This window comes from Rhizopus microsporus (assembly GCF_002708625.1).
Source record: "Rhizopus microsporus ATCC 52813 unplaced genomic scaffold scaffold_8, whole genome shotgun sequence".
NCBI lineage: Eukaryota > Fungi > Mucoromycota > Mucoromycetes > Mucorales > Rhizopodaceae > Rhizopus > Rhizopus microsporus.
The window spans coordinates 419,775-445,843 of record NW_019671923.1 but is presented as its reverse complement, the minus strand read 5'-3'; the positions used below and the strand labels follow the sequence as shown (position 1 = coordinate 445,843).

The 26,069-nt window shown below is 38.0% G+C and overlaps 12 protein-coding genes across 12 annotated transcripts; 6 read left to right on the top strand and 6 right to left on the bottom strand.

Annotated features, from left to right (window-relative positions):
- Window positions 1-791: 791 nt before the first annotated feature.
- Window positions 792-2,457, top strand: RHIMIDRAFT_308490 (glutamine synthetase/guanido kinase). The gene is made up of 4 exons (XM_023614569.1): window positions 792-954; window positions 1,006-1,308; window positions 1,371-2,029; window positions 2,084-2,457. Exons 1-4 carry the CDS (start codon window positions 810-812, stop codon window positions 2,396-2,398), a joined length of 1,422 nt encoding a protein of 473 aa, XP_023466268.1. The 5' UTR covers window positions 792-809; the 3' UTR covers window positions 2,399-2,457.
- A 363-nt stretch (window positions 2,458-2,820) lies between these two features.
- Window positions 2,821-4,706, top strand: RHIMIDRAFT_237483 (MFS general substrate transporter; the record flags this gene model as incomplete). The annotated part of the gene is made up of 9 exons (XM_023608768.1): window positions 2,821-2,947; window positions 3,006-3,099; window positions 3,156-3,330; window positions 3,414-3,565; window positions 3,618-3,954; window positions 4,019-4,134; window positions 4,189-4,273; window positions 4,325-4,469; window positions 4,522-4,706. 9 exons carry the CDS (start codon window positions 2,821-2,823, stop codon window positions 4,704-4,706), a joined length of 1,416 nt encoding a protein of 471 aa, XP_023466267.1.
- Window positions 4,707-4,832: 126 nt separating this feature from the next.
- RHIMIDRAFT_202502 (phosphatases II) lies at window positions 4,833-5,641 on the bottom strand (the record flags this gene model as incomplete). The annotated part of the gene is made up of 3 exons (XM_023606617.1): window positions 4,833-5,039; window positions 5,088-5,489; window positions 5,546-5,641. 3 exons carry the CDS (start codon window positions 5,639-5,641, stop codon window positions 4,833-4,835), a joined length of 705 nt encoding a protein of 234 aa, XP_023466266.1.
- Window positions 5,642-5,728: 87 nt separating this feature from the next.
- On the bottom strand, window positions 5,729-8,599 carry RHIMIDRAFT_282532 (uncharacterized protein). Its single transcript, XM_023613078.1, is given in 10 exon segments — window positions 5,729-5,884; window positions 5,904-6,203; window positions 6,257-6,498; window positions 6,551-6,975; window positions 7,029-7,374; window positions 7,430-7,547; window positions 7,605-7,733; window positions 7,787-7,972; window positions 8,025-8,287; window positions 8,342-8,599. The coding sequence occupies 10 exon segments, from the start codon at window positions 8,474-8,476 to the stop codon at window positions 5,848-5,850; spliced, it is 2,181 nt and encodes a 726-aa protein (XP_023466265.1). The 5' UTR covers window positions 8,477-8,599; the 3' UTR covers window positions 5,729-5,847.
- A 1,528-nt stretch (window positions 8,600-10,127) lies between these two features.
- On the top strand, window positions 10,128-11,927 carry RHIMIDRAFT_237479 (uncharacterized protein; the record flags this gene model as incomplete). Its single annotated transcript, XM_023608767.1, has 1 exon — window positions 10,128-11,927. The coding sequence occupies one exon, from the start codon at window positions 10,128-10,130 to the stop codon at window positions 11,925-11,927; it is 1,800 nt and encodes a 599-aa protein (XP_023466264.1).
- A 352-nt stretch (window positions 11,928-12,279) lies between these two features.
- On the bottom strand, window positions 12,280-13,238 carry RHIMIDRAFT_282526 (uncharacterized protein). The gene is made up of 5 exons (XM_023613077.1): window positions 13,208-13,238; window positions 12,745-13,091; window positions 12,477-12,682; window positions 12,369-12,405; window positions 12,280-12,310 (listed from the first exon to the last, which is right to left on the bottom strand). The coding sequence occupies exons 2-3, from the start codon at window positions 12,809-12,811 to the stop codon at window positions 12,504-12,506; spliced, it is 246 nt and encodes an 81-aa protein (XP_023466263.1). The 5' UTR covers window positions 12,812-13,091; window positions 13,208-13,238; the 3' UTR covers window positions 12,280-12,310; window positions 12,369-12,405; window positions 12,477-12,503.
- Window positions 13,239-13,442: 204 nt separating this feature from the next.
- Window positions 13,443-15,696, top strand: RHIMIDRAFT_291912 (uncharacterized protein). The gene is made up of 2 exons (XM_023613850.1): window positions 13,443-13,984; window positions 14,046-15,696. The coding sequence occupies exons 1-2, from the start codon at window positions 13,691-13,693 to the stop codon at window positions 15,582-15,584; spliced, it is 1,833 nt and encodes a 610-aa protein (XP_023466262.1). The 5' UTR covers window positions 13,443-13,690; the 3' UTR covers window positions 15,585-15,696.
- A 25-nt stretch (window positions 15,697-15,721) lies between these two features.
- RHIMIDRAFT_282520 (formyl-CoA transferase) lies at window positions 15,722-17,681 on the top strand. Its single transcript, XM_023613076.1, has 3 exons — window positions 15,722-15,914; window positions 15,972-16,008; window positions 16,069-17,681. The coding sequence occupies exons 1-3, from the start codon at window positions 15,740-15,742 to the stop codon at window positions 17,201-17,203; spliced, it is 1,347 nt and encodes a 448-aa protein (XP_023466261.1). The 5' UTR covers window positions 15,722-15,739; the 3' UTR covers window positions 17,204-17,681.
- Window positions 17,682-17,689: 8 nt separating this feature from the next.
- RHIMIDRAFT_192122 (galactose oxidase) lies at window positions 17,690-19,252 on the bottom strand (the record flags this gene model as incomplete). Its single annotated transcript, XM_023605962.1, has 1 exon — window positions 17,690-19,252. A coding segment is annotated over one exon (1,563 nt), but the record flags the coding sequence as incomplete, so codon positions are not given.
- Window positions 19,253-21,762: 2,510 nt separating this feature from the next.
- RHIMIDRAFT_133799 (amino acid transporter) lies at window positions 21,763-23,964 on the top strand. Its single transcript, XM_023605576.1, has 5 exons — window positions 21,763-22,224; window positions 22,282-22,370; window positions 22,421-22,481; window positions 22,540-22,738; window positions 22,793-23,964. Exons 1-5 carry the CDS (start codon window positions 21,861-21,863, stop codon window positions 23,802-23,804), a joined length of 1,725 nt encoding a protein of 574 aa, XP_023466259.1. The 5' UTR covers window positions 21,763-21,860; the 3' UTR covers window positions 23,805-23,964.
- RHIMIDRAFT_291909 (uncharacterized protein) lies at window positions 23,934-24,717 on the bottom strand (the record flags this gene model as incomplete). Its single annotated transcript, XM_023613849.1, has 2 exons — window positions 23,934-24,392; window positions 24,661-24,717. 2 exons carry the CDS (start codon window positions 24,715-24,717, stop codon window positions 23,934-23,936), a joined length of 516 nt encoding a protein of 171 aa, XP_023466258.1.
- Window positions 24,718-25,547: 830 nt separating this feature from the next.
- On the bottom strand, window positions 25,548-25,957 carry RHIMIDRAFT_282517 (COX17 cytochrome c oxidase-like protein assembly). The gene has a single exon (XM_023613075.1). The coding sequence runs from the start codon at window positions 25,893-25,895 to the stop codon at window positions 25,692-25,694; it is 204 nt and encodes a 67-aa protein (XP_023466257.1). The 5' UTR covers window positions 25,896-25,957; the 3' UTR covers window positions 25,548-25,691.
- Between the last annotated feature and the right edge of the window lie 112 nt (window positions 25,958-26,069).

The following is a 26,069-nucleotide window of genomic DNA, read 5'->3' as shown; positions in this document are numbered from 1 at the left end:
ATCTGCTTGTGTCAGGTTATGACATGGAGAATAGAACACATTTCTTTTTAATACATCATATACATATTTTTTCTTTATAAAAAGAAAAGCACCTAATATTTAAGAATTATATAATGGGTTGAAACCCTACGTATGTATCTACGCACACACACGTACGCGTGTATATTTGAGACTTAAAAAAAAAAAAAAACAAGCATACCACTGAATCTATACAAACACATGGTTGTCTATATATGCGTTCAACTGCATTTACTAATATGTGTAGACTATTATTCCCTATAGTCATCTCTCTTTTTCCTTATTAGACTGCATTAGAAAGGGAGAGGTAGGAGATGATTTGTCTGCTGTTGAAAGCATCACGTCACACGTACCTTTTTCTTTTCCTTAATTATCACTCGTGGGTAATTTTAGCGCGTTATCAGCATTGTTTATAAAGAAAAAATCGTTTATAATGAATAAAAGTGACTTTATATATAATAGAATAATAAAAAAGTGAAGAGAGAGAGAGAGAGTGTGTGTGTGTGCAGACAAGACTTGCATCAAATGAACAGTAGATGAATCAAATAGACAATCCTGACCATGAGATATAAACAAATTAAGATCTAGACTACTAGTGTATCTATATACTCTTAGCACTAAATAAGGTAAAAGATATCCCTTGACGTGTTTGATGTACATTGTTTATAAAGCAATATTCCCTTTCGTCATTACGTTTAAAGCTCAGATAACACAAACATATAAAGTAGCATAACTTTTTCCTATTTTCCCTCTCTCTCTTCTTTTTTTTTTTTCTTTATCTTTATCTTTATATGACCAAGTTAACATTAGACAATATTCATCAAGAGCTTGAATCCGATATCAAAGTCAAAGTAGCAGCGGTAGATATCGATGGTGTATTACGTGGAAAGGTCATGCATAAAGACAAGTTTTTAAACATTGTCAAAGACGGTTTCGGTAAGGTGCACAAGTATAAATTAAACTAAGATTAACATAGATCAACAAAAGGATTCTGTTCCGTTATCTTTGGCTGGGATATCAGCGATAAGGCATATACAACTGCCACAGAGTTTGCGGGAGAAGATGCGTCTTTTTTTGATTTGATTGCCAAGGTTGATCTTGAGTCATACCGTCGTATTCCGTGGGAGGATAACATACCATTCTTTTTTGTCACTCTCTATCATCCTCATACCAACGAACGACTTCATTGCTGTCCACGTAGCTTACTGAAGGATGCATCTGAAGAGTATTCGAAAGAATGGGGTATCACGCCTTACTGTGGTGTCGAGTTTGAATTTTATTGCTTTAAAGGTAAAGTTCATAAAGTAAAATTTCTGGGGGCTTTTGAATCAAGCTATATATTTTGTATATAGAAACTATAGAAAACCTAACAAGCAAAGGATACCAATCACCAACACCGTTGACACTTGGAATGTGTGGATACTCTCTTCTACGTCCATTAGAAAATCAAGAGTTTTACTATAATACGTTTGACTGGCTCAAGCAATTTAATGTGGATATTGAAAGTTGGCATACAGAGACAGGACCAGGCGTGTTTGAGGCAGCAGTGAGCTATAACAAAGCAGTAGAAATGGGCGATCGAGGCACATTATTCAAGACTTCTGTAAAGCAAATTGCAAAGAAGTATGGGATCATGGCTTCCTTTATGGCCAAGCCTTATTCTGATCTTCCTGGATGCTCGGGTCATATGCACTTTAGTCTCAAGAATAAGGAGGGTGAAAATGTGTTTGCTGTAGGTGAAAAGAGTGAAAAGTATCCCAATATGACCAAGATGATGGTTTGGTTTGTGGCCGGTGTTTTGAAAGCATTGCCTAGTATAATGGCCATTCTAGCACCTACAATCAAAAGTTTAAAAAAAAGAAAGAGTTGTAATGGTTGTGCCAGTTATAAGAGACTTGTTGAAAACTTTTGGGCACCCGTCAGTGTCTCTTGGGGATTTGACTCTCGTCATACTGCCATTCGTGTCATTGTACCTCCGTCTACCTCTGAGAGTGCTAGCCGAATTGAAATGGTATGTAGGATATCATGTGTCAGATAATAGAGATAATTAACAAAATAAAAAAAGAGAGTTTCAGGAGCAGATATCAATCCACATTTGGCATTGGCCGCTATCCTCAAGTGTGGTGCTTGGGGAATCAAGACAAAGCAAGAGCTACCAACGGGACCAAGTCAGTCAGCCAAGGATGTAACACATAATGAACGATTAGCTCGTACATTACAAGAGGCTATAGCAGCTATGGAAGCCAAGGATTCTGTTGCACGTATGGTATTGGGAGATAGCTTTGTGAATCACTTTGTCAGTACAAGGAAACATGAATGGAATTTGTGGCAGGTTGCTGTGACTGATTACGAATTGAAACGTTACATGGAGTTAGTTTAAATTCTATGACTTTTTTTTGCCAATAAAAACACGGTTCCTGCCCACTGTGGATCACAGTCAATTACAATTATTCCTTTTAAGGTTATTTTAATTACCATTGTTATCTTTAGCTTCCCTTTAGCTTTGAAATAGTAACAAAAAAGAGGTTTATGATAAAGAGGAAAGAGAGTGTAAATAAGAATATAAATAAACAAAAAAGAGAAGTGTATGTAGACAATGTTTATATCAAATAAAGTATCAGCCTTCTCTCTTTTCTGGGTTTCAAACACTGCTATCTTTACATGCAATCAACGTGGAAAGGAATCTTTTTTTTCTTTCTCTTTATAAATAGTCCCCTCCCCCCTTGTCTTTGCTTTCTCTCTCTCTCTCTTTTTAGCTTTTTATCCCCTTCACTTCTCTCCACCTTTTCTTTTCTTTTTAAAATGAGTGAAAAAATTGAACCTGTCAATAGACAAGATGAAAGAGAGCTCGTACACAGATTGGATAAAAGACTCTTACTCTTTGCTATGTTTGGTAATCTAGTAAAGAGTCTAGATAATTCAAACTTGGGTAAATTACAAATACTCAATGACTGTCTTGCTGTGTATACTCATCACGTTATCTATAGCGAGTGCATTTATCAGTGGTATGGAAGAAGAGTTAAATGTACAAGGAGTGGAATATAACTGGATGGGCGTCCTATTCATGGTGGGCTATTTATCGTAAATAAATAATCAACACCAGAGCGGCATTATTTACTTATTTTTTACATAAATAGTATGCAATTACCGTCCAATATGTTATTATCAAACACGAGACCATCGAGATATTTACCTGCATTGGAACTCATTTGGTGTATTCTAACAGTTGCTATGGCTTGTGTTCAATCTGTACAAAATGTATATGTTATTAGATTCCTATTAGGTCTGGCTGAAGCTGGCTTCTATCCAGGCGTAAGTATTTGTTTATTCTAAGCCCTCCCTCCTTTTTTTGTATGATCATCATCCATCTCATTCTCTCCCTTAAAAAAATTTAGATCATTTTCCTCGTCAGCACTTGGTACACAAAGAAAGAATTGGGCAAAAGACTAGCCTTGTTAACCATATGCGGATCATTTGGAAACGGTTTAAGTGGCGTCGTACAAGCCATCATGCTCAAGACAATGGACGGTGTTTTCGGTATTAGCGGGTAAAGTATATTTTTGTACAATGTGTCACAACAACCTATTCACTCTTGGTAGATGGCGATGGATGTTTCTATTCGACGCCTCTGTTACTCTTTTATTAGCTTACCTTGGATACAAGTATCTACCTGATTATCCTCACAATACAGAATGGTTAGATAAAAGAGAAAAAGAAGTCGCCTTATGCAGATCACAGCAACAACAACAGCAACTACAAGAGTCTACTCAATTAACAGGAATGGAAAAGGTTAAATTGCTAGTCAAAAACAAATATTTGTATCCATTTATGTTTGGATGGGCATGTGTACATGTTGCAATGGGTGCGGCTCAAGTATTGGGTATAGTTATCAAGAAACTAGGGTTTGATGCTATCACTGCCAATATATTAACAACAGTAAGGAGCGGAATGTGAAGAGAGAATGAATGATCACTAAACGTTTTTTTATTTGCCAATTTAGCCAGATACACTTGTAACCATGGTTGCAGGATTATGTAACGGATTTATCAGTGACAGACATCGTACACGTCTATGGTGTATCATTATCCCTGCTTTTGTTGGCCTAATAGGCATTAGGTAAAAAAAACCCTTTAAAAAGAAATATTTCCATATTAAGTCATTGAATGGTAGCATGCTCTCTGCATTCGTACAGCCATTTGCTCTATTATATATGGCCTTTTTGATAACACATGCTGGATTACGATCATTAACTTCTGTAATATATTTCATTGTGTACAAGTATCAGACACTAACTCTCATAATATAGGTCACTATGACGTGGGCAACAGAAACCATTTCGTCTGATATGCAGGTGAGAGCCATGGCTATTGCCATTATGAACACCTCCTCATCTCTCACTTGGACATGGACATCATTATTGCTCTGGCCAGTGACTGATGCTCCTTATTACCGTAAGATCCTTTCAAAAGTACGATTTTTCATAAAGCTTATACATTACATTAGATAAAGGATTTACAGTCGGAGCTATCCTTGTCATCCTCTTCATCTTATCCATGGTTTCAGTTTATTACATGCAGCTTCAAGACCTGAAAAGACCTGTTAAAGAAGGGTTTATGCCATTGGCAACAGATGAAGAAGATGAAGAGAAGCCAGTAGCAAAGAAAATGGAGGAAAGATTTATCATTTAAGTATCTCTATTATATTTCGTCCAAAAAGCATGTATACCCTTCCTTCTTTTATATTGGCTATCTTTGTACATATTCTTTATTTATCGTCATCTTTCTTCTTTTATAAAGAAGTATAATACACGCTTTTTACATTGTCATTGAACTATATTCTGATGACATGGCGTTGGTTCCCTGTTCTTCGTGAATTTGATCACGGAGATATCGTTTGGGATCCACACCATGTGTGTGTTTGAATATATCATCATTTTCTTCGCCTCTTGATCTTCTCCTTCGCCTACTATCACCATCAGTGGATGGTGCTCCACGACGTGCCCTAAATATTGGCTCATATTCCTAATTATCATAAGCAATCTACAAAGTACAACTATGCCCTACACACACCTTGAGCTGACACTTGAATCCATCATTAGGATTGATACAGAGCCGTCTGGCCTGTACACAGTGATAAGCTTGATTGGCGTCCAGGTTGTATTTTTCCATAAGATAAGCAATCACAAAAGCAGGACTTCGAGACATACCGCCATTGCAACACAGTACAACCTTTCCACCCAAGTCAAGAACTCTGTTGATCTGTTTGAAAACATTGGGAAAATGCTGAATCAAGTTTTGCAGGATGGTATCATTCACAATATACTGTTGAAATTCAAAATGTTGTATCAGGGTATCTGTCTTGAATAGTCTTGCTTCTGCCTGATCAATAAAGCACATGATGTGTGTAATTCCTTTTTCCTTTAGTTGATCGATTCTTCTACAGGCTGAAAAGGGACCTAAAAACACTCCGGGCTATAACATGATAAGTTGTTTTTCTTTAATTCACAGCATCTTTCCCTTCTTATTACAATAATCTCTTGAATCTCACGTCGCATTTCATATTGCCAATCATCTACTCCCGCATGTGGGTTCAGTGTGAGGTCAAAATCAGGTAGACCTTGCATGGACAATAAAATATAAAAAGACACTAAAAAAGGGCACTTTTATGCCGCCTTTCTCTCTATAAAACATTTAAATTCTTTGTTTCAAAGCACACAATTTATCCGTTTTATATCCTTTTGTAGAATGAACATTGATAAGAATAGAGAGGTCAGCTGAATAAAATAATGAATAATTAAGAGACCCTTATAGTGAGTTTAAGGATAAGCAACTATTGATTTTTAAGTTGTATAATGGATTCTTTGAGTCTATTAAAATGTATTAGACTTTTTCATCAAATTTTCTGGTTTTTGAACCCATTTTTGTCCTATTTTCCATAAACCAAGCTTCAAGTCGGTTTCTAACTGGTCAACACTCGTCATGGGAAGCTGGCGAGTAATAATATTTCTTAGGTACCAGTCTTCAATCTCCTTTAGCGTCTTGCGGTAAACTATAAGAAAATCGGGTTCAGGTAGGATCTTGTGTAAAAAAGTGAACGTCATCCTAAAGTCTTGTAAGGGTGCATAGATTTCGTCTGACATCTCTGTAGTCGTTGCTCCATTATCTGTGGATAAATGCCACCAATCCCTAATATATATGTATGTCAGATGAGGATTCATTTAGAGAAAGGGATGATTTACTTTTTAGAATACGCTCTTGCATTGTTTGTCCATTCCTTTACTGCAATCTTTACAAAGACTTTTTCTATACGCTCGGCTATTTGGTTATAAGCAGCGAGGGCATCAGCAAATAAGCTATCACTTGAGCCGCTTTCCATTAAACGTGCATAAGAGAGCATTGTGTTTCTGTCTTGAAGTTCTTTTAACATACGCCTCATGCATTCGGTATCTTGCTTAATTTCAAAGTTCAAATCAATAAAAAACTAGAAAAGCAGCACATTAGTACAAATCATAATATCCTCTACTTTCACTTGCCTCATCATCATCCCAGTCCCTAAGCATCTCGCTCATTGCTTTTGCACTTGTCCACCACCTGTAAAGACGATGTAGGGCGGCCAATGTCCCATGTGTCTCATTGGCTGTCATCACCCCTGTCACGGCATCTGGTAATGCACCAGGTGCAGGAACCGAGCGTATCAGACTGAGAGCTTCAAATGAATCTACAGCACTTGAAAGCCGCTTATGGTATTGACTTAACAAATCAAGCTGTATCTCTATAAAAAACTTGAGCTTGTGAGTCAGATGGGGCACTAAGCTGTAGGTGGCTGTGATGCTTTCCAAAAGATTCATCAAACGAATGGCTGATTTTGTCTTTTTCACAGCGTTATTGTTCGTATCCTGCGAATTGATTTCAAATACTTGGCCATCCATCATGATTTCATCATACCTAGCTTGCGAAACTATATATATACATTATGTCAGCCCTTGATCGCTATTCATTCTCTTTATTTACATGTCTTCTCGGCTTGAAACCATGTATTGAACCAAATAGGGTTACCAAGTACAAAGCTAGATACAGTTATATCGTCATATGCGAATTCTTCACTAAGGCTCTTGTCAAACTCCAAGATTTGATGGATAGTATGACTAAGGATGTTGGGTTGCTGAATCGCTTGTGGTATTGATTTATGTAGCTTTCTAAATACATCTTGCAGTAGACCGTGAATGAATAGATCTTTTACAAATACTCTTTCTGGGAAAAAGTCCTTCATGCTGTCAAGTATAGGCTGTACTGTAGTCATTAGGAATGGGATATGTGTGGTAACTGTGTTTCTGACGTGCGTCAAATACCACTCAGGCTATATGTATATTAATAAAACAGTTCGTGGCTATGACTATATGTATTCAACTTGCCTTGTCTAATCGATTTGTTGGTTTGGATGTTTCAAAGTGATACTTGAATCGTAACGATAGATCCTCTAGCATAATTGACACCGGACTCAGCTCACTGACTTGTTGACCTTTTGCAGAACTACAGGACGCGTTGAGTTTTATTGAATCTCCCTCTCTTTTTAAACAGGAAACTTACGATTGCTGTAATATGATCAGGTGACGAAAAGCTGATTCGAATTTTTCTAGTTTCTCTTTGATTTGTGGACCATAAGGAGGCTTAATAGGCGTCGGCCAAGACAATGCACCAAGTGCACTCTTGAAACTCCTTTAGATGTTGAGTCAGTATCCTTTTTTTGTCTTTTCTGTATTGAAACACACTTTATCAATACCGCATTCAATTCCTCCCAAAGTTGCGTCTGTCTCTTTTTGAGATAATCACAAAGTTCACTGTATTGTCCGTCAGCCATTGGCTGGCTTGAAATATATCTTTCAAATTTAACAAGTTGTTCATAGGGTTTTATAGCTTTCCCTGGATCTGTTTCAACATAGTCAAGTGCTTGAGAACTATGGTGTGGTCAACATATGATCCTCTTTTAATTCTTTATCATTTTTTTACCTTAGCTCGCATGCAACAAGTAAAGCCTTGATATAATTTCTCGCGTTATCTACTCGTCTAAGCTTCTCTTCAAGCTGCTTCAAGTGTATTAAAAGTTCATGTTGAGATGTAGTTGGTGTTGAATGATCTGCTTCGTATTTCTCGACATGTTGTTTTATTTCTTCAAGGTTACCAAGTAACTGCTGAAGAGCCTTTTGCTGAGAGTTTAAGTTTTCTTCAGACTTGATCAGCGCCTCTTTTGAGGCATGGGCTATTTTATTCAACTATGACGCATTACTGGTTATTACCACTTTATGATTAAAGCATTTTAAATTTACTTTGGCATCCAGTTCTTTCTGTTCAGCCTTTTGGGCTTCTAATAAGCTCTTTAGTTTAGCAATTTCCAAATCGTTAGTGGATTGTATGTGTGAGACCAAGAATTGATTAGTATCATCTAATAATGCATCACTCATGTTTTATTGTTTTAAAAGTAAAATGTTCTGTCACTGTCTCACTGTCTGTGTTCCACACACATATTTAGAATTTATTAAATGACCGCACTGGGTGCGCTCACACACACGCGTCTAACGTTAAAGAGCGATTAGAACAGAACAGAAAGATGCAAAGAACCAAGTAAAATCCTGGCGAAGATGCACTGCTTCATCGCCTACTACCTTACATTCATTGTACCTAAAGACATCAGTGACCGATTATATGCTCGATCTTACATGAATTGGATCAACTACAGCTCCCTCTTTCTCTGTCTAAAGTACACATATATTCAAAGATCCCTTGAATGAATAGTTCAATTTCTCTAAGTTGTTTTATTCCAATACTGTTCTTTTTCTTTTTCTTTTAACTCTTGATCGCAAGGGGTTTTCCCTTACTACTTAGATAGGTAAATATGGCATCTTGGGGCAACGTTACTCTCCAGAAGTGTATATTGCTGATAAAATGTAACAAAAGAGCAGAAAATCTACCTTCAATGAGTTTGTAGCAGAAATATAGATAGGGTAAACGTATTGCTAAAGAAAAAAGAAAAGAAATGGTCAGCCTATTTATAATATAATCGTAGGATGTCAAACTAAAGTAAACTTCATATTAGACTTTTACGGCAGATTACTCCACATGCTAAGAGTGAATTTGGAGATACAAGCTTAACAAAATATCTTGTATACAAACGCTGAAGATAAGTGTAAATGGTTGTATGTGTAATTTGTGTTTTTTAAACTTAAATACCCTGGATACTCTATACGTGTTTGAACACTTTTTACGTGTTTGAGCATGCTGAACAAGAAATGCTGTATAAAAACCACATTTATGCCTCAGGAACGTAACTACCAACGGACTGCCTATTGCATATCATCCAATAGAAAGATAGGAAAGAGGCACATCGCCTAGCGACAAAAAATTCATGCAACAGTTCCAACTCAGGATCCCCTTTTTTGTTTTTTCAAGGTCACAGATGTAAACAGATAAAAAAGCATAAAAGGTCTTTTTTCACTCTTCTTTTCTTCTCTTAAGCTTTTCCGGTTTACCACAGTTCTGATAGTAACCTTTATGATGCTTGAAGAAGTAGGTAGCCTTTCTCTCAAAAAGGAGGGATTAGCTTATCACAATTTTTATAAAGTTACTTCGGTGGCTATCTTTTATTACTTCGGAAACGCTGTCCCTTGCGATTGTGGCTACAATGCAACAGGGTGAGCTATAAACTAATAAATAGAATAAATCTGCCAAATGATTCAAGCCTTCAAATCCAAAACAAGGGGCGTTTTTACTTTACTTTTTTTGCCATGCTTCAACGTTCACGCCGCGTCGTACCTTGTAAAAACCCGGCAGAGCGTGTAACGCCGTGGAAAATGGTATTAAAACGATAAAAGTAAAACGCCCTAAAAACTTTGCAACCATTAGTAACTAAGTTTGTGGCAATAAACATTATGAAATAAAACTTTTCTAAATGCACTTTTTTTGGCTGCTAGTAAAAATATATGAAAAGCCTCAAAATAAGTTGGCTATTCTTTTGAGATCATATGATTCTTTTATTTGCACAGCCTCTCTTTTTTTTTGTTTTTCTGTCTTTCTTTTCTGTAAAGAAAAAAGCCTTTTATTGTTGACAACATAAAAATGCCAAACTGGCGTGAACTTCCTGCTGAGATTCTGGAAAAAATATTCAGCTATGTTAAACAAGATTGGAGATACCAGCCAAGCTGGTTAACACAGTATCAGTTGACTTGTAAAAGCTGGAGTCAGACAGCAAGAGAATGCCTGTATGGTGAAATCACGTTTGATAGCGTCACAATAATGGAGAGGTTCATCAAGTGTATGCAAAATAGTCATTCAGGATGGTTTACTAGGACGATAACTTTTTATGGCAACAAAATCAGTAGGTCTAGAGATAATCCAGAAGATTATCAATATATTTATTGGACCGTCTCTTCGCAGAGTCTTTCTGAGCTTGCCAAAGTCTGCCCAAATGTAGACCACGTTAAAGGTGGGCTTACTGGCCGTGATCAATGGCTTACTCTTGGGACAGTTACAACAACATGCTGGCAAAACATCAAAGAGCTCCCTTATCCTACGCGGACTGATTCAGCGGATGACTGTGGACTTCCTTACTACATCGATATCGCCGTTACTTGTCGCCAGACACTGACTCATCTGTATTGGCCACGATATCCCTCTTATGCTGCTGCTTTAGCCCCTCAGTTACCAACCTTTAGCAACTTGACACACTTGGCTGTGAATGATGTTTCTTCTTCAGTTCTCATGGACTATGATGAGATTATCCAGTGTTGCCCAAATTTAGTGTCTTTAAGCTCAAATTGTATCAAATATGAATGGGACATAGGGTTGCCAGACAATTACTCGAAGAACTACGATATGTCCTTAATACAGCCACACAATAAAGTCAAGAAGCTTGATGTGACACTCCTCTTTCATAAAGATGTCCTTCGTTATATCATGCGTAAGTTTCCCAATCTAGACACTCTCAGCTTGAGGATTTGTTATGATATAATACTGTTTGATAATTGGATAAACGATGTAGAAAGTTACTTTGTAGAAAATGGAGATGAGCTCATGAAATACCTGACTAGATTTCATGATTATGAATTCTATGCACCAATTGGATCCTCTCTGGTTGAGAACTACATAAGATTTACGCCCAATGCAGACATCCTAATTCGTGTAGGCTACATGACTTCAGAGCTTACTCTCTGTAAAAACGCAATGAACTTCAAATGTGAAAAAGACGCAAAAGAAGAGAGAGAAAGACTCAAGCGAATATTTAGTAACTGTTACCAAAACATAAATAGCTACTCCTTAGAATATTTTGGGAAATCCAAGGATGTCGTAGCATGGATTGAAGATAGCCTCGAAGCGTGTAAAGTGCTGGAGACTTTCCATCTTGGCACTGATCGCTTATGCTTACCGTCAAGAGCAGCAATGATAGCAGGGGTTCCATTAAATTCTTCTGTGAAAACGCTCTCATTGGATGTACAAGGAATAGAGAATGGATCTCTTGCCGCTTATGCACGCTTACTACCAGCATTACGCAATCTAACCATCTCATATAGATTCTCCCAAAAGGCAATCAAGTATACAGTACAAATGCCAGATACTTCTTTTGACCACTTATGCCTCCATCTTCATAATCGTGAATACTCATGTGGTCATGACAAAAGCAACTCGATGAAACAGGCAATTTTAATAACTACAACAAAGAAGTCGGGAAAGAAACAATATTTTATTGACATGGCATCAGAAAATGGAGTAATAGGAGAATATAACGAAACAATGGACGATAAACCCAATTTCTTAATTACTCTCAATTGTCAGTCTATTGATTATTTTTCTTTATATATTGACTACGATCCTTTATCTATGGTACAGTGCCAGCTTAAAAAGTATTCTCTATTTTTATAATAAATTGAAGGTTGTTCTGATAGAACAATAAAAATCTATGTATTTTATCAAATCGTGCTATTTCAACACTATTTATTTATTGTAGCTTAAGTAGCCTTAGGATCTATACTAAACAAGATATCAAATCAATATGTTTAAACATAAGCCATAGGGCTGATTTTTTAGAAAATTGTCCTTTGAAAAATATACTGCTGCTGTTTGAAAACGAAATGTCGTAAAATTTGGAAGTTGACGAAGATGAGACAAAGGATGTAGTAATAGGCCTTCTAAGCCACGCTTTATTTTCAGTAATATAACAATATGTATAAATACGAGTGCATCGAAACTCCACATCTCAACATAAACAAGTTTTGGCTCCTCCATCTGTCAGGACTACTAAACATCTTATAAACTTATCAATCCGTTGTAACAGATATAGTAATGACAATGGCTACCTCATACCTCAACAGGTTATTGGAACGTATGACCAGTTTACCCTCTATATTTGTAATGATAAATTCAGGATATATTTTATTTATAATGATTGCTTGCATGCTATTTTTGGATTACCATAATAGTTATATATCTATACATATTTTACTTCTGGAAATTTAAACATTGATTGATAACGGCCTCTTTCCATTGGAGTAGCTTTGGAATATGAGAAACGTATTCAATTACCAATCGAATTGTAGTTGGGGATTTAAAGGATGAATGGATTTGGCGGATGCATTTGTCTTTGTGCATGAAAAGCTCTTCGAAATAAATAGTATTATCTAAAACAAACATATAGTTAGTCACTAGGAAAAAAAGTGATTATTAAAGCGCCATCAATTACCATAACATCTTGCACTGAAAAACTTTTTGGGAACGTCCTTAGAAATTTTGTTAACGATGGCTAACATATTCGTGTACAGTTTCTCAATGTCTGATCTCTCTTTACTAGCAATTGCATTGGACTTGATACCACCAGAGAATTCAATAAGGCCTATCGATACATTCTTGTTGTCAACCTTCAGCAAAATACCATCCCATTTCGAACGACCAGTTTGACAATACTCGTTTTCGACTCAATCAAGTGCTACTATATCGCTGTTTGGTAAAAACAGCTCGTCGATAATATGTATGATAGTGGATATACAAGATGTTCTTTCTTTTGTTGGCTGTAGAAGAGGGTTCCTTGAGCTGTCTATTAAATCAATACTACAATAATAAAAAAAAAAACTAAAGTTTAGTTTCGTAGTGTCTGTTACATAAACTCATACATACAAGGGAAACAATACATACACCAGAAAATATACCAGAAGCTAGATTAATTCTACGGGCGCTACCTCTACCCATTACCTATGATGCCTTCCAACAAAACCTTTGAATGTGTGGTGCCGCGCTAAGCATGACTTTATAAAGTTATCGACTTGTTTTTGTTTCTTTTCAAGAAGAAGAGATAAAAAGAAATGCTGTTATTCCAATTTTATGTTGTCAGTCGATCAAAAAAGACCACTTATGATAAATTCGTACTTACATTATTTAGCCTATTTTCTGGTGCATGTAGTGTTCACCATTGTATACTTTTAGAAAAACTCTTTCTTATTGTATTTTCGCTAACCTTTAATAAAAAGAAGATAATAGCAAATCATATTTCTTATTTTGTATTTGAGCGTCTAACCAAGTAAATCATACTGACAGCATTAAAATCTCCCTTATTCGACACTAAAAAAGAGCTACAATAACTCTGCCAATCAGAAATCATACTGAGGTCGAGATTTTTTTCTCTTTTTTTCATAATGTCAAAAATGACTACACGGCTTGCTCATGACTCCAAGAAAATAAACCCAAAATTCGATGGCTACAAGCTTCGTCCATGCTCAGAAATAGCAAATGTCCATCGTACTGAGCTTGAGGAAAATGGCATTCAAGTAGAAAATATATCTGTCAGAGATCACAGACTGGGATTCAGAGATCTTCAAGCACGTATTCGCCAGAGTCATTTGTTTTATGGACATCCCTTAGACGACAATAGAGCGGTTGCTTTTTTGATAGATAAAGAACACCAGCTGAATGCTATTGTATACAACAAGGTACATAGCGCATGTTTTTAAAAAGATTATGCATAAACGCCAATTTTTTTATCTTTGATAGAGCACAAAAGAAACACAGTTTCATCTTGTAACCCAGCTGATTAAGCCTTTGGGATCCATACCTTCTTTTAGTGAACCGGATGTACGAGTACCCATTGAGCCTCAAGCATCATCAGTGGTTGCCATCAACTCTGAATTACTTCTAGTTTCCAACGGTATAGGCCATATTGAGTTGATTGGAATAGAGGAAAAGCAAGGAAAGATACTAGGTGCCTCACTAGGCTCTGTCTCTTATACGGGCGCGGGTAATGAAGGGATCGAGCCTGTGCCATGCTATTTGCTGACAGCTCGCCAAAAGAGGAATAAAGTGATTGCAGTCTTGTACAGTCGAACGGCATCCAAGAGTACAGAGTTTAATATTGCGACCGTAGAACTGGAAATTCCTACTACTGAAGACCATAAGTCTGATGGCAGTTATAATTTACACTTTAAAGTTCTTCATATAGAAACAGGGCCTGAAGTTCCTGCTTACTATGCCATTACACCTTCTGGAGAGCGCGTTATCTTAGGCAGTGAAACCAAGTACAATAGAGTAAAACCAAAGCATGATACAATTACGGATGAGTCTACGACACCTATGGATATGGATGAACCAATAGTGGAGACCAAGGAAGTTACCATGGAAGAAAAGACACCTTTGTACAAATGGAGCCAGGAAGGACCCGACATAACTGTATGGTTTCAAATACCTGTACGCACTCCAAAGTCTGCTATTAGCTGCAAATTTATCAGCGATCACCTTAGCCTTATTGTACAAGACACACCGATTGCCTTTCCATTCCGCAGACTTTGGAGCACTGTGCATGCGGATGAATGCGTTTGGACATTGGACAGCGGCAGTGGACTACTAACATTATTCATGACCAAGGCAGATGAGCACACGCGATGGCCACAATTGTTTGATAAAGACGATGGCGTCTTGGAGACACTATCGCCTAGTGAACTGGCTGAGATCAGAGAAAGACTTGCCAAATTTACGTCTGAAGAAGATGAGAGTAACTCCAAGTATGTGAAAGCAGCTCAGCACCCAGCCGCAACGGATATGGATGAAGACATTGACGATGCTGGACAGCCTGTTGTGTTTAGTGTATATGATACCATGGGTAACGAGATTGAAGAATTTTCATCGGGTTCTTATCGTTGGATTGGAAAGTCTTTTGACATGTTTCATAGCATTCCTTCTGTATGCCTTCAGCTGGATGTTGATGGCATTGTGTTTAGGTTTGTTGAAAAACATGACCACACTGTCCAAGTTGAGCATGCTGCTACCTTCGATGCATTTGCATTTGTCCAAGCTTCAAAAAGAGATGCAAGATATATACTTCATGACCCGTCGTACCATTTTGCTTGTGTGATCGAAAGCACACGAAATGCTTACATCTACTTGCATCATAACGATAAACGAACGACAGAAACGCAAACTCTCGTTGACTTGACACAAGGACAAAACGCAGACATCATTGGTGCTCAGCTTGTACTAAAAGACACTTTGATGATCTTGACTGAATCACAAGTTATTGTTATTGACTTGTCAGAATAAAATTTCTCATACTCCAAATCGAGCTTGATGTGATAGTTACACGAAGCTGTCAGGGGGAAAAGTAATACGCGGGTATTATTAAAGCAGAAATAAATGTGGGGAAACTCCCGGCTTTCCTTTCTTTCTCTACTCTTTCTCTTTCTCTTTCTCTTTTTATGGCTTTATTTTTACTAAATAAAACCCGCTTTGTTACAAGAGCTTGCACTCAGTTGATCTACCGACGCTCATTCAACACAAGTCGAGCTCATTTTCGAAATGTCGAAACTCCTGTACCTTCTGCCCGTGGGCCTTTAGAGGGTATTAGAATATTGGATCTGACCAGAGTGTTAGGTAAGAATACATAACTATATTACTTTGAATTAAGAATCCATTGAAACACATTCATAGCTGGTCCTTACTGTACAATGATGCTTGGTGACTTGGGGTAAGCGTTAAGTAAAGAAAGAAAAAAAAAGTAACAGAGTGCATTAACGTCGAGTTGTAGAGCCGACGTGATAAAAGTCGAGAATCCCAATGGTGGTGATGACACGCGGGCGTGGGGGCCACCATTTGCCACAAACAAAGACCCAAACGATCTCACTCATGGTGAATCTGCGTATTTTCTCTGCGTTAATCGAAACAAAAGATCAGTCACTGTCAACATGAAGACAGAAGGCGGCCGTCAGCTAATCTACGATCTCGTAAAGGAAAGCGACGTTCTTGTTGAAAATTATTTGCCTGGAAAGCTCGAAAAGCTTGGTCTAGGCTATAAGCAGCTGAGTGAGATCAATCCAAGGTTGATCTATGCATCTATTACAGGTTACGGTCAAACCGGTCCGTACGCCGACAGACCAGGATATGATGTTATTATCGAAGCAGAGGGGGGATTAATGCATATCACAGGCGAACCAGAGGGAGCACCCGTCAAGGTGGGTGTGGCCATTACGGATCTGACGACGGGTATGTATGCTCATAGCGCTATCTTGGCTAGTTTATTGCAGCGCTCTACGACCGGCAAAGGACAGCACATTGATTGCTCACTGCTTGAATCGCAAGTCGCCTCCTTGGCCAACATAGCCTCTAATTATTTGGTTGGCGGCCAAGAAGCTAGACGTATGGGCACCTCGCATCCTTCGATCGTACCATACCAAGTCTTCCCCACCAGGGATTCCTTTGTCATGATCGGCGCAGGAAATGATGGACAGTTTGTTAAGCTCTGTAAACGCATGGGACTCACTCATCTTGTGCAGGACAACAGGTTCAAGACAAACTCTGATCGAGTCAAGAATCGCAAAGAACTCATTCAACTACTACAAGATCGATTACAGGAAGAAGATAATTGCTATTGGCTTGAAACACTCAACGGAGCTGGATTTCCATTTGCACCTATCAACAATATAGAACAAACATTCCATCACCCTCAGATACTGGCAAGAGGCTTAGTTCATCAAGTGAACCATCCTCGTGCAGGTAAAATAAACCTTGTGGGCCCGCCTGTGAAATATAGCGACGCAAAGACTAGTATCAGAAGACCACCGCCTCTTCTTGGAGAACATACAAATGAAGTGCTTGAACAAATTCTGGGTTACAATAAGGAAAAGATTGAAACCCTTAGAGAGAAAGGCGCCATTGGAGTATAGATTTTTATTCTAGGATCAAGAAATAAAGTGCTCTTAAAATTTAAAACTTGCATGAGGCTTATCGTAAGTGGGTGACATCAGCCCAGAACTATTCTGTTCGTATGGATTAGAGTAAGGAGATAAGCTGGCCTTTCTTGGCCTTTCCACTGCACTTGACGGGACTTTTTGAGATGCATGATATAGAGTACTCGATTTTGATAGCTTAGGTGCTGGTATAGAATAAAAATAGTTGGAATCTGGAGAAGCAGTCGTGGATGATTTTGAAGCAGCCATTCTTCTTACGGCCGAAGAACTAACAGGTGGTGTTGGCCTTAACGGGAACCCGTCTTCCTCGTTTGATCTTCTTTGGCCAACAGGCGATGTGGGTTGTGGTGATGTAGTCGAATAGTGTACTGGAAACACAGACGGTGAATCTAGAATAGTAGGACTAAGTGGAAGTTCACCATGCTGTTGATGTTGTTGCTGTTGCTGCTGTTGTTGCATCATCTTCTTTTTGGTGTTAAACAAAACACGCAAGGCGCGTATTTGAAGTGCCGTTTTGCCTGTTAGGACAGCTGCTTCATAAATCATGCTAGCTGTGTTGATCGTCAAGGCTTGGTGTAAAGCATGTGTTGAAAGCTCACCAAGACGTGGTATGTTGTAGATTTCGGAAAGTAGCAAAAGGCGAACAAGAATCTGAGGTTGGTATTGCTGAGCTGTCACCAAGTGATCGGTGTATATAAACTGCAAAAAGGCCAACGTAACAGGATAGCTTTCCGGAAACAGTAAGCGCTTAAAGCCTGAGGCAGCATGCTGTTTCTCTGCTAACACCTCAGTAAAGTGTGGCCATCTTAGCAACATAACGTTCGAATTGACTGGAATAGAGCGATTGTCTTCTGTGATGATTTCCATATCTGCCATGCTTGGTTCGCTTAGCATACTTAACCCGAGTTCTTGAGCAACCGGTGCACATGTTTCCTCAGGAAATGTGTAGATACCAAATGCTTCTAGGTCCATAACGGCAACGTGGTTAAAATTGGTCTGACGGTGACTGTAATCCTCCAGTAAATCGCGACCCCTATCACCAAGGATGACAAACTGCTTCTTCTTTTCGTATAGGACGCCCTTATTCCATGAACCCTGAGCCAGCACTGAGCCAGGATCAATTTTGACCCATACTAGATTTGCTAGATTTAGCGCCCAGATGTTGAATGCTTTATACGTTGGCGTAAGATAAGTTCCTGTCAATATCATGTGATGCCCTAAAACATGTCCAGAGGGGAATCTTAGGCCTGGGGGTAGTGAAAACCCAGACATTTCGGCTGAATGGTTCTTAAATTCGGCAGCGGGTGGTATTGCTGAAAAGCTCTCAAGATCTCTAGTAACATCGGTAAAGTTGTAATTTGAATAAATACAAACAACTGGAGTATCACTGTCGCTGTCATCCGCCCAAAATGGTGAAGCAGGCATAGAGTTTCTGTGTATATTTGATGGATAGAATGCGACGGATCTATAGGCGCCGTATTGCTTTGAGACTGGCCCTCCACTGATCCAACTACAGGTTGTCATGCAGTATACGTTGATTTCATTGATGTACTGATTTGACATATCCTGACCTCCAATGATAACTAATTTATCCTCGGCGAAAACAGATAGATGTGCATACCGTGCCTGAGGTGTATAAAGGCTAGGCTGTACTTCAGGATATTTCCAAACCATCAAGTCGAGGTCAAATAGACAGATATCGTCAAGTGCACACAAGCTTTGAGAGGAACGTTTCGTCGAATAGCTCATACCTCCAAAGACAACCAAATACTTTCCATAGTGGTTAGTTGAATGAAAATATCTTGGTCGCGGTGGTGGAGGGGAATCTGGTTCGGCAATATGTCTGGTCCAAACAAGTGCATCAAGATCTAAAATGTAAAGGTGATTGGTCATTTGTCGAGACGAGACTAATCTTCCACCAAATACGTATAATTTGCTATCAACAACTGTTGTTGATACTCCTACCAAAGGAGGCGGAATGTCGCCTGAAGTCAACTTAAACTCGGTTGTGAAGCCTGTGATTGTTTGTGTCCCTGAAGTCATTCAAGCTAAATGAACCAAACTAACAAGCTGTGCTTGAATAAATACAAAAAATTATAAGACCATTGTGGGCACGTGATGCTTTTAGAACGTCGTTTTGTTCTAACCAGTTCAAAGATGACAAGAAGTATCTAAAAACTCCCTCTGGAATCAAGAGTAAACATACTGAAGCGCCTTTGTGAGGGATTCAAGTGTTAACACGCTGATCAACAATTGATGTCCTAGCAGAATAGGAAGAGGAAAGTTCCTGAGCATGATATGAATGGTCGAGCTCGTATAGGATGTCGCATACTATGAGTCAGTGACTGTGTCAATAGGACATGGTTTGTGAAGATTGCGCTTGGCGGGCGGGGCTTGTACTATTGCTATATTTTTTTTAGTCAATTTCAATATATTTGGACTGACCATGTTTTTCAAACTTGGAATTTCTTCTAAATTGTACTTCTTTTTCTTTAACACACTTTGGTGTCATTCCTTTAAACAAATAATATCTAATAGGGATATTTTTTTAATAACTCAAACTGTTTTATCTCTTGATCTAATGATTCTATGCAAACATGGAAAACTTCTAGTTTTTCTTCTTGAATTGGCTCAATTCATTTTATATCAAGAAACATAGGTTTATTATAACCATATTCTTAATTGGCAATTACAATTACTTACACAAGTAATACAGGTAATATCTGTCTTTGTCGATATTTTTACATGTCAGCATAGTTACATGACATTTGCTATGACTACTGTGGATTCAATGAACAATCATAATTGGCAGTTTGAACCACCATATTACACTCAATAACCACCAAGAACTTATTCCCTCTCCTATATTGAAGGTAATCTCTGTCTACTCGAAGATGCCGATTTTGAGAAAGAAAGAAAAAGCCGGTAAATAAACCGTAGCTTTAAGTAACCTTGCATGAAAGTATGACTCTATTGTTTTTTGTACACTTTCTTTTTATGATCAAAGTCATATCAGGAAGATATTGCTATAAATAAGCATTGGTAGATGTAGCGACATTAGCCAGTTTTAATCCTGTTTTGACCCATTATTCTTTGTCTATATAGAAGTGACAAGCCAGTATGATATTTATTCCTGAGAATGATGCAGGTTGCTTAGCAATACAATATCTCCCTTTTAAGCGAATGTTTTTATTTGTACAATGAGAGAGCATCATGTGTTTCTTTTAACTCAACTGATAAACTAAGATAAGCTTCGAACAATCGATCATTGTCATAAAAGACTTGAGGATAAGAGATAGAATCGTGATTTAGAGTTATAGATTATGATCCAAATAAGGAAATTTGTTATGCCACCAGTAAAGCTTATTCAGTTTGATAAAAGTGTTACACTAAGAATAACAATCAATGCGCTTTGAGTACAAGAAGTAAGGGAAAAAACATCATGACTTGGATACAACCAATTGCAATAAGAATAAAAGGTCATTAGAAAACGTTACTTTCATATGGTGTTACATCTATTAAAATTGTCAACCAAGCCTTAAAAATGCTCAAGGTTCATAGGGAGCTTTTACAAATATAAAAAAAGGGTGTTACTCTAGGCCATACTTAAATACAAGCTTCGCTTTCTAATTCTTTTTCTTTCCTTTTTCTTAATACAGATAGTTTATTTTTACTTATTCCTGTTATTCTATAAACAAGTAGAATGACTCTGTTTTGTAACCATTTTACTATTTTACGCTTATTTTCACACACGCAATTTTACAAACCGCACAGAAATGAATTATATTTTATAGGATGATTTTAACAGAGTCAATGAGTAGAACACTGATGGTTTATCAAGAAGCTATAAGATAACCAAGGATATCTTTTATATATATATATATAGCTCTGTGTAACTTGATAAACAGGTCATTGATGCTCTTTTCCCCCTTCTTTTTTCTTTAATAATAGACAAAGTAAGAGATGCATGCATATATGCTGCAGTGTGTTTAGCCATCTTAAAGTGAAAAAAAAAGTAAAAGACCAATCGTTAAAAAAGATAAAATCTCTGAATCATGTTTATCAAACCAGATAACGCCTTCTTCTTTGTCTGTTATCTCTCAATTCAAAAATCAGAAACATAATTAGGGACTCTAGGGCCAACAATGTTTTTGTTTTAGAATTACCATGGAAACAAGGGTATTTGCTCCTGTGAACAAATGGTCCTTTGTTATTTGAATGTGTGAAAACTTTGAATATAAAATAAGAATCTCATTCGTGTGATCCGTTATTTTGATTGCTCGGGACAGTGATTCTGTGTGGTACAAGGGAACACTAATACTCGATTTGGTTATTGTTTGACCAAAGTGTTCACAAGAGTCTTATGCGTCCAAAATGATTTGCGGTCAACGGTTGCTGTGGTTGGACAAATTTAACTTGGTTCATCATGAGCACATGACAACTAAAACTGCTCATTTCCAAATAAAGTAATTCGGCCCTTGAATCAAGCGCTTATCATGGAACGAACTATAAAAGTCATGCCTTCGTATTGGTTTCACACGTCAATACCACTTGCTATTCCCTTTTAGTGACGCCTATATAAAGTTGTAATTGATTGCTTTTCTTTCTTCTCTTTATATTACTTTACTTTCAAATGTCATCGACACACGAAAAGTATGAGCACACAGTAGAACACGTTGAACATAAGAAGGGGACTTTCTTTGATGCCATCAACTCTCGCTATAACCATGTTGACCCTCATTCTTACCTTCGTCAAGAAAACGAAGGTGCTTTCAAATATTGGGCTCGTCGTCTTGGTCAGATCAAGCCTGTTGAATTATTATGGGGTGAAGCTGAAGGTACTGAACTCAAGCGTGCCTTAAGCACTTTTCAACTCATCTTTGTGGGTATTGGTGCCATCATTGGTACTGGTATTTTCGTGCTTTCTGGTCATGCTGCTGGTATAAATGCTGGTCCTGCTGTCACTATTTCTTTCTTAATCGCAGCTATTGCTTCAGGTAAAGATGCATATATCAAATTCATTTATCAATCATTATATTTACGTTTAAATGTAGCTTTTGCTGCTCTTAGTTATTCTGAAATGGCTTCTATGATTCCTGTAGCAGGTTCTGCATACACATATGCTTATGCTACTATGGGTGAAGTACGTATATCTCCAGAATATCTCTTTATTGTTATTAACTCTATACATAGTTTGTAGCTTGGATCATTGGTTGGGATTTAATTCTTGAATACATGGTTGGTGCCGCCACAGGTATGTATACTTATAAATAAAATTGAGCAAAAGAATAACCTTTTTCTCTATAAACAAGTCGGTGTCGGATGGTCAGGTTACTTTGTCAAGTTCTTTAATGCTGCTTCCAGAGGCAGTATTCATTTTGGTGAAAACTGGACTCAACCAACTGTTGTATGGACAGAATCACCTCCTACTATCTCTTATGTACCTGGTCACTACTTCAACGTCCCTGGTTTCGTTATTATTATGCTCATCACCATCATCTTGTGTATTGGGTAAAGAAGGAATATCTATTTTTGTCCATCAGTTGCTTATGTCTTTTTATCTAGTATTCGTCAATCTGCATGGTTTAATACAGTCGTAGTCAGTGTTAAATTAGTTGTTATTCTTATCTTCATCTTTGGTCTCTGTGGTTTCATGTATACTCCCAACTATCATCCATATGTTCCTCCCAACACAGACGGTGACTGGCATCACTTTGGTACATCGGGTATATTTGCTGCGGCAACAACAGTCTTTTTCAGTTACATTGGTTTTGATGCTGTCACAACTGCTGCCTTGGAAGCAAAGAATCCTCAACGTGATCTTCCTATTGGTATTATAGGCAGTTTGTCCATCAGTACTGTTCTCTATTTAGTCTTTTGTACCATCATGACAGGTGCTGCCCACTACACCCTCTTTGCTGGATCCCCTGTCCCCGCTGTCGTTGCCGTTGAACAGGTTGCTTTGCGTACCGGCAAGGACTTCACCTGGCTGAGTGTCCTTATTTGTCTTGGCGCTCTTTGCGGTTTGACCTCTGTACTACTCATCAATTTGCTTGGTCAATCACGTGTCTTTTATTCTATGGCTCAGGATGGTCTTTTGCCTCCTATTTTCTGCAAGGTTCACCCACGCTTCAAGACACCTTATATTGCCACTTTGACTGTCGGCTTCGTTACTGCTGTCCTTGCTGCTGTCTTACCTGTTGACCTGCTGGGTAATATGACTTCAGTGGGTACGTTGCTTGCCTTCTTTATTGTCCATGTTGGTGTCATCATCATGCGTTTTACTCGTCCTGATGCTCCTCGTCGATTCAAAATCCCTGGTGGAAAGTACCTCTCTTTGATTTTCCCTATTATTGGTATGTTTATCTCTATTGCATTGATTGCACTTGCTGAAGTGACAACCATTTGGCGTTTGTTTGTGTGGATGGGTATCGGGTGGGTGATCTATTTTACCTACAGTATCCGTCACTCTAAATTTAACAGGGACCCTGTGGGTCGCTTTGAAGGTGCATCCAAAACCGAACACGGCTACCATGTACAAGAATTTGAAGTCGCTTCTGCAGAACAAGCTAAATAGTCGTTTTTTATTCATATTTTATTTATATCTGTAATAATTTATAATTTATAACATTTAACACTAATATGTGCTGGCTTTTTTTTGTATGAAAGTGTGAGCTTTATTTCACAATTTTTTTTATAAAATAAATTATGTGTCTATAGTGGAAGATAACTTCCGCTCAAAAGGCAATGATGACAGGAATCCGCTATGTTCCAATTCGAAACTATTGACGACTGCAGTTGTATACCATGGTGTGTCATCTAAGACGCACAGCCAGTGGTATTTATATATAGTTGCAATACCCGTGCCAAAGAAACAAAGAACGTCCGTATCGTCTATGGTTTGTTCATTTACCGGGACAAAAGAAGCGAGCACAGACCATATTTCATCTGCAGTGAGGAACTTGTCCGGCAGAGAATATCTTTCGAAAATGGAGAACCAGAAGTTAAGCTTGAGAGGGCAGCTTACAAAGAGGTGGAAACTTATCTCAATATATTGTTTACAGAGTCTGCACGGTAGAGAGGTGGTCACGTTGGGATCCCAGACAAGTTGTAAAGCAGCCGTAGGAATGTAGCCATGTAACAGACGAGACCATAATATGAAGGCCTTGGGAGGTATAGTCAGGGATCAGAAAGCTTGCCAGTACTGAGATCGAAGAAGCAGCGAACGAGGCAGATCCAAAGGCGGGCGTCGAAGGTATGTGAGCAAATTGTGATCTTTATGCCAAAAGACTCAGCTACCTAATTGAATACGACTTGTGCCTTTGCCTATCAATATCACGTGCAATATTTCGTATGTAGGGAATATCTAAGCTACGTACATAATACATTGCGACGAATCTAAGTTATGACGTGTCCGTATTGTGATCTTTTACCACAGGAGATAGAGGAATAGCTTCATTTGTAGGAAGGACAGGGACTTCCACGGTCATAAATTGAACCTTGTGTCCAATGACACTACCCAATTCCACGTGCAATTGGCTTCCAGAAAACTGGTAACTTCGATTCCTGCTGTCCTAGAGGGACGATGAATAGACCTAGGAGAAGAACATGCTTTTGCCATTAACGCAGCAGATGGTTCTTGCTCCAATCTAGAAAAACATATCACGGTGGCCGTTATCCGAGTTTATAACTGTAAGCTGAAATATCCAAGCCATTGAATGCTCGGATGTAGTGTAGATTACCAGACACATCCATAAGCACAGGGTAGTTATGATCTCTTGGATCATAATTAAAACTTCTTCGCAATGCTTTCATCGCTTCCATTAGCAAAAAAAAAAAATGCGCAATGGATGAAGAGCGTGGTTCTTTTACATTAAATTATGAAAATAAGAAAGAAAAAAAAGATGTCAACTGTCAAATATAAGAACAAGATCGACAACTATAGACAGTTATGGAAGAGTATGATGATAATGTTACTGAAAGAAGAATCTGAAGTATGGTGAAGGTGATGATACCAAAAAGATCCATCGAGTATTGAAGTGCAACACTTGGAATATTTTTGGAATTGCGATGTAATAGCCTCCAGGAACATACTCCTCATTGCTCGTTCTATCTGGAATGGTCAAGGTCGACCTAGTGTCTTCAAAAGACAGCTTGTTACCTCCAATGTGGTTGCCTCGTCCCACTCCGGTGGGACGCTGGCTTAAAGGTTTTACAGGTAAAAAGCGCAATTATTATTTTTTAAAATGTCTGGAAGCTAGTGTTCTTTTGTATCTGAATTTCCTTGTTTATTTCGTCCAAAAAAAAAAAAAATAACATTGTCTGAATTAAAAGTACGAACATTGTAGAGTCTTTTAGTTAAAGAGAAATGTGTACAGAAAACATTCTATTTATTGTTTGAATGCTGCTATTTAGCAATAAAAAGAAGAGAAGTTATGGGGGAATAAATGATATTATACATAGTTTAAATCTTGAAGCCCAAATTGCGCATGCAAGTGAGGTGAGCTTGAATAAGCTCCTGACAGTTCTCTTCTCCCTTTTCAAAAATACACTGATCTCGAACTTTTTTGGTTTCGGGACAAGCACAGCATGGTTTTAATGGCTTTCCATCCTTTCCAATAGGAAGCACACCAGAATGTGTTGAAGTTGTCTTTACGGTTTCTGTCATTTGTAAAAGTGTAATAAAGAAAGACGAGGGGTTCTGCCATATTACAAATCATTGGGAGCACCATTTGAGCTCAGATGGGACGGTGCTTTGGGACTGTTTCTTTTGGCTAAAAGCTCTCATTGTGTGAGAGGGCAAATTTGTTTGTCATTTTTAAAGGCAATGGCTGGCTTAAAT

Excerpts from the sequence above, each read along its gene's own strand:
- RHIMIDRAFT_308490 (XM_023614569.1), top strand. The coding sequence starts at position 810 with ATGACCAAGTTAACATTAGACAATATTCATCAAGAGCTTGAATCCGAT. Across the intron at positions 955-1,005 it reads CATTGTCAAAGACGGTTTCG|GATTCTGTTCCGTTATCTTT; the intron begins GTAAGGTGCACA and ends GATCAACAAAAG. Across the intron at positions 1,309-1,370 it reads TGAATTTTATTGCTTTAAAG|AAACTATAGAAAACCTAACA; the intron begins GTAAAGTTCATA and ends TTTTGTATATAG.
- RHIMIDRAFT_282532 (XM_023613078.1), bottom strand. The coding sequence starts at position 8,476 with ATGAGTGATGCATTATTAGATGATACTAATCAATTCTTGGTCTCACAC. Across the intron at positions 7,973-8,024 it reads CTTGTTGCATGCGAGCTAAG|TTCTCAAGCACTTGACTATG; the intron begins GTAAAAAAATGA and ends ACCACACCATAG. Across the intron at positions 7,548-7,604 it reads CTGATCATATTACAGCAATC|TTCTGCAAAAGGTCAACAAG; the intron begins GTAAGTTTCCTG and ends CGCGTCCTGTAG.
- RHIMIDRAFT_282526 (XM_023613077.1), bottom strand. The coding sequence starts at position 12,811 with ATGTTAGCCATCGTTAACAAAATTTCTAAGGACGTTCCCAAAAAGTTT. Across the intron at positions 12,683-12,744 it reads TTTCAGTGCAAGATGTTATG|ATAATACTATTTATTTCGAA; the intron begins GTAATTGATGGC and ends TGTTTGTTTTAG.
- RHIMIDRAFT_291912 (XM_023613850.1), top strand. The coding sequence starts at position 13,691 with ATGTCAAAAATGACTACACGGCTTGCTCATGACTCCAAGAAAATAAAC. Across the intron at positions 13,985-14,045 it reads ATGCTATTGTATACAACAAG|AGCACAAAAGAAACACAGTT; the intron begins GTACATAGCGCA and ends TATCTTTGATAG.
- RHIMIDRAFT_282520 (XM_023613076.1), top strand. The coding sequence starts at position 15,740 with ATGGCTTTATTTTTACTAAATAAAACCCGCTTTGTTACAAGAGCTTGC. Across the intron at positions 15,915-15,971 it reads GGATCTGACCAGAGTGTTAG|CTGGTCCTTACTGTACAATG; the intron begins GTAAGAATACAT and ends ACACATTCATAG. Across the intron at positions 16,009-16,068 it reads ATGATGCTTGGTGACTTGGG|AGCCGACGTGATAAAAGTCG; the intron begins GTAAGCGTTAAG and ends GTCGAGTTGTAG.
- RHIMIDRAFT_133799 (XM_023605576.1), top strand. The coding sequence starts at position 21,861 with ATGTCATCGACACACGAAAAGTATGAGCACACAGTAGAACACGTTGAA. Across the intron at positions 22,225-22,281 it reads AATCGCAGCTATTGCTTCAG|CTTTTGCTGCTCTTAGTTAT; the intron begins GTAAAGATGCAT and ends GTTTAAATGTAG. Across the intron at positions 22,739-22,792 it reads ACCATCATCTTGTGTATTGG|TATTCGTCAATCTGCATGGT; the intron begins GTAAAGAAGGAA and ends CTTTTTATCTAG.
- RHIMIDRAFT_282517 (XM_023613075.1), bottom strand. The coding sequence starts at position 25,895 with ATGACAGAAACCGTAAAGACAACTTCAACACATTCTGGTGTGCTTCCT.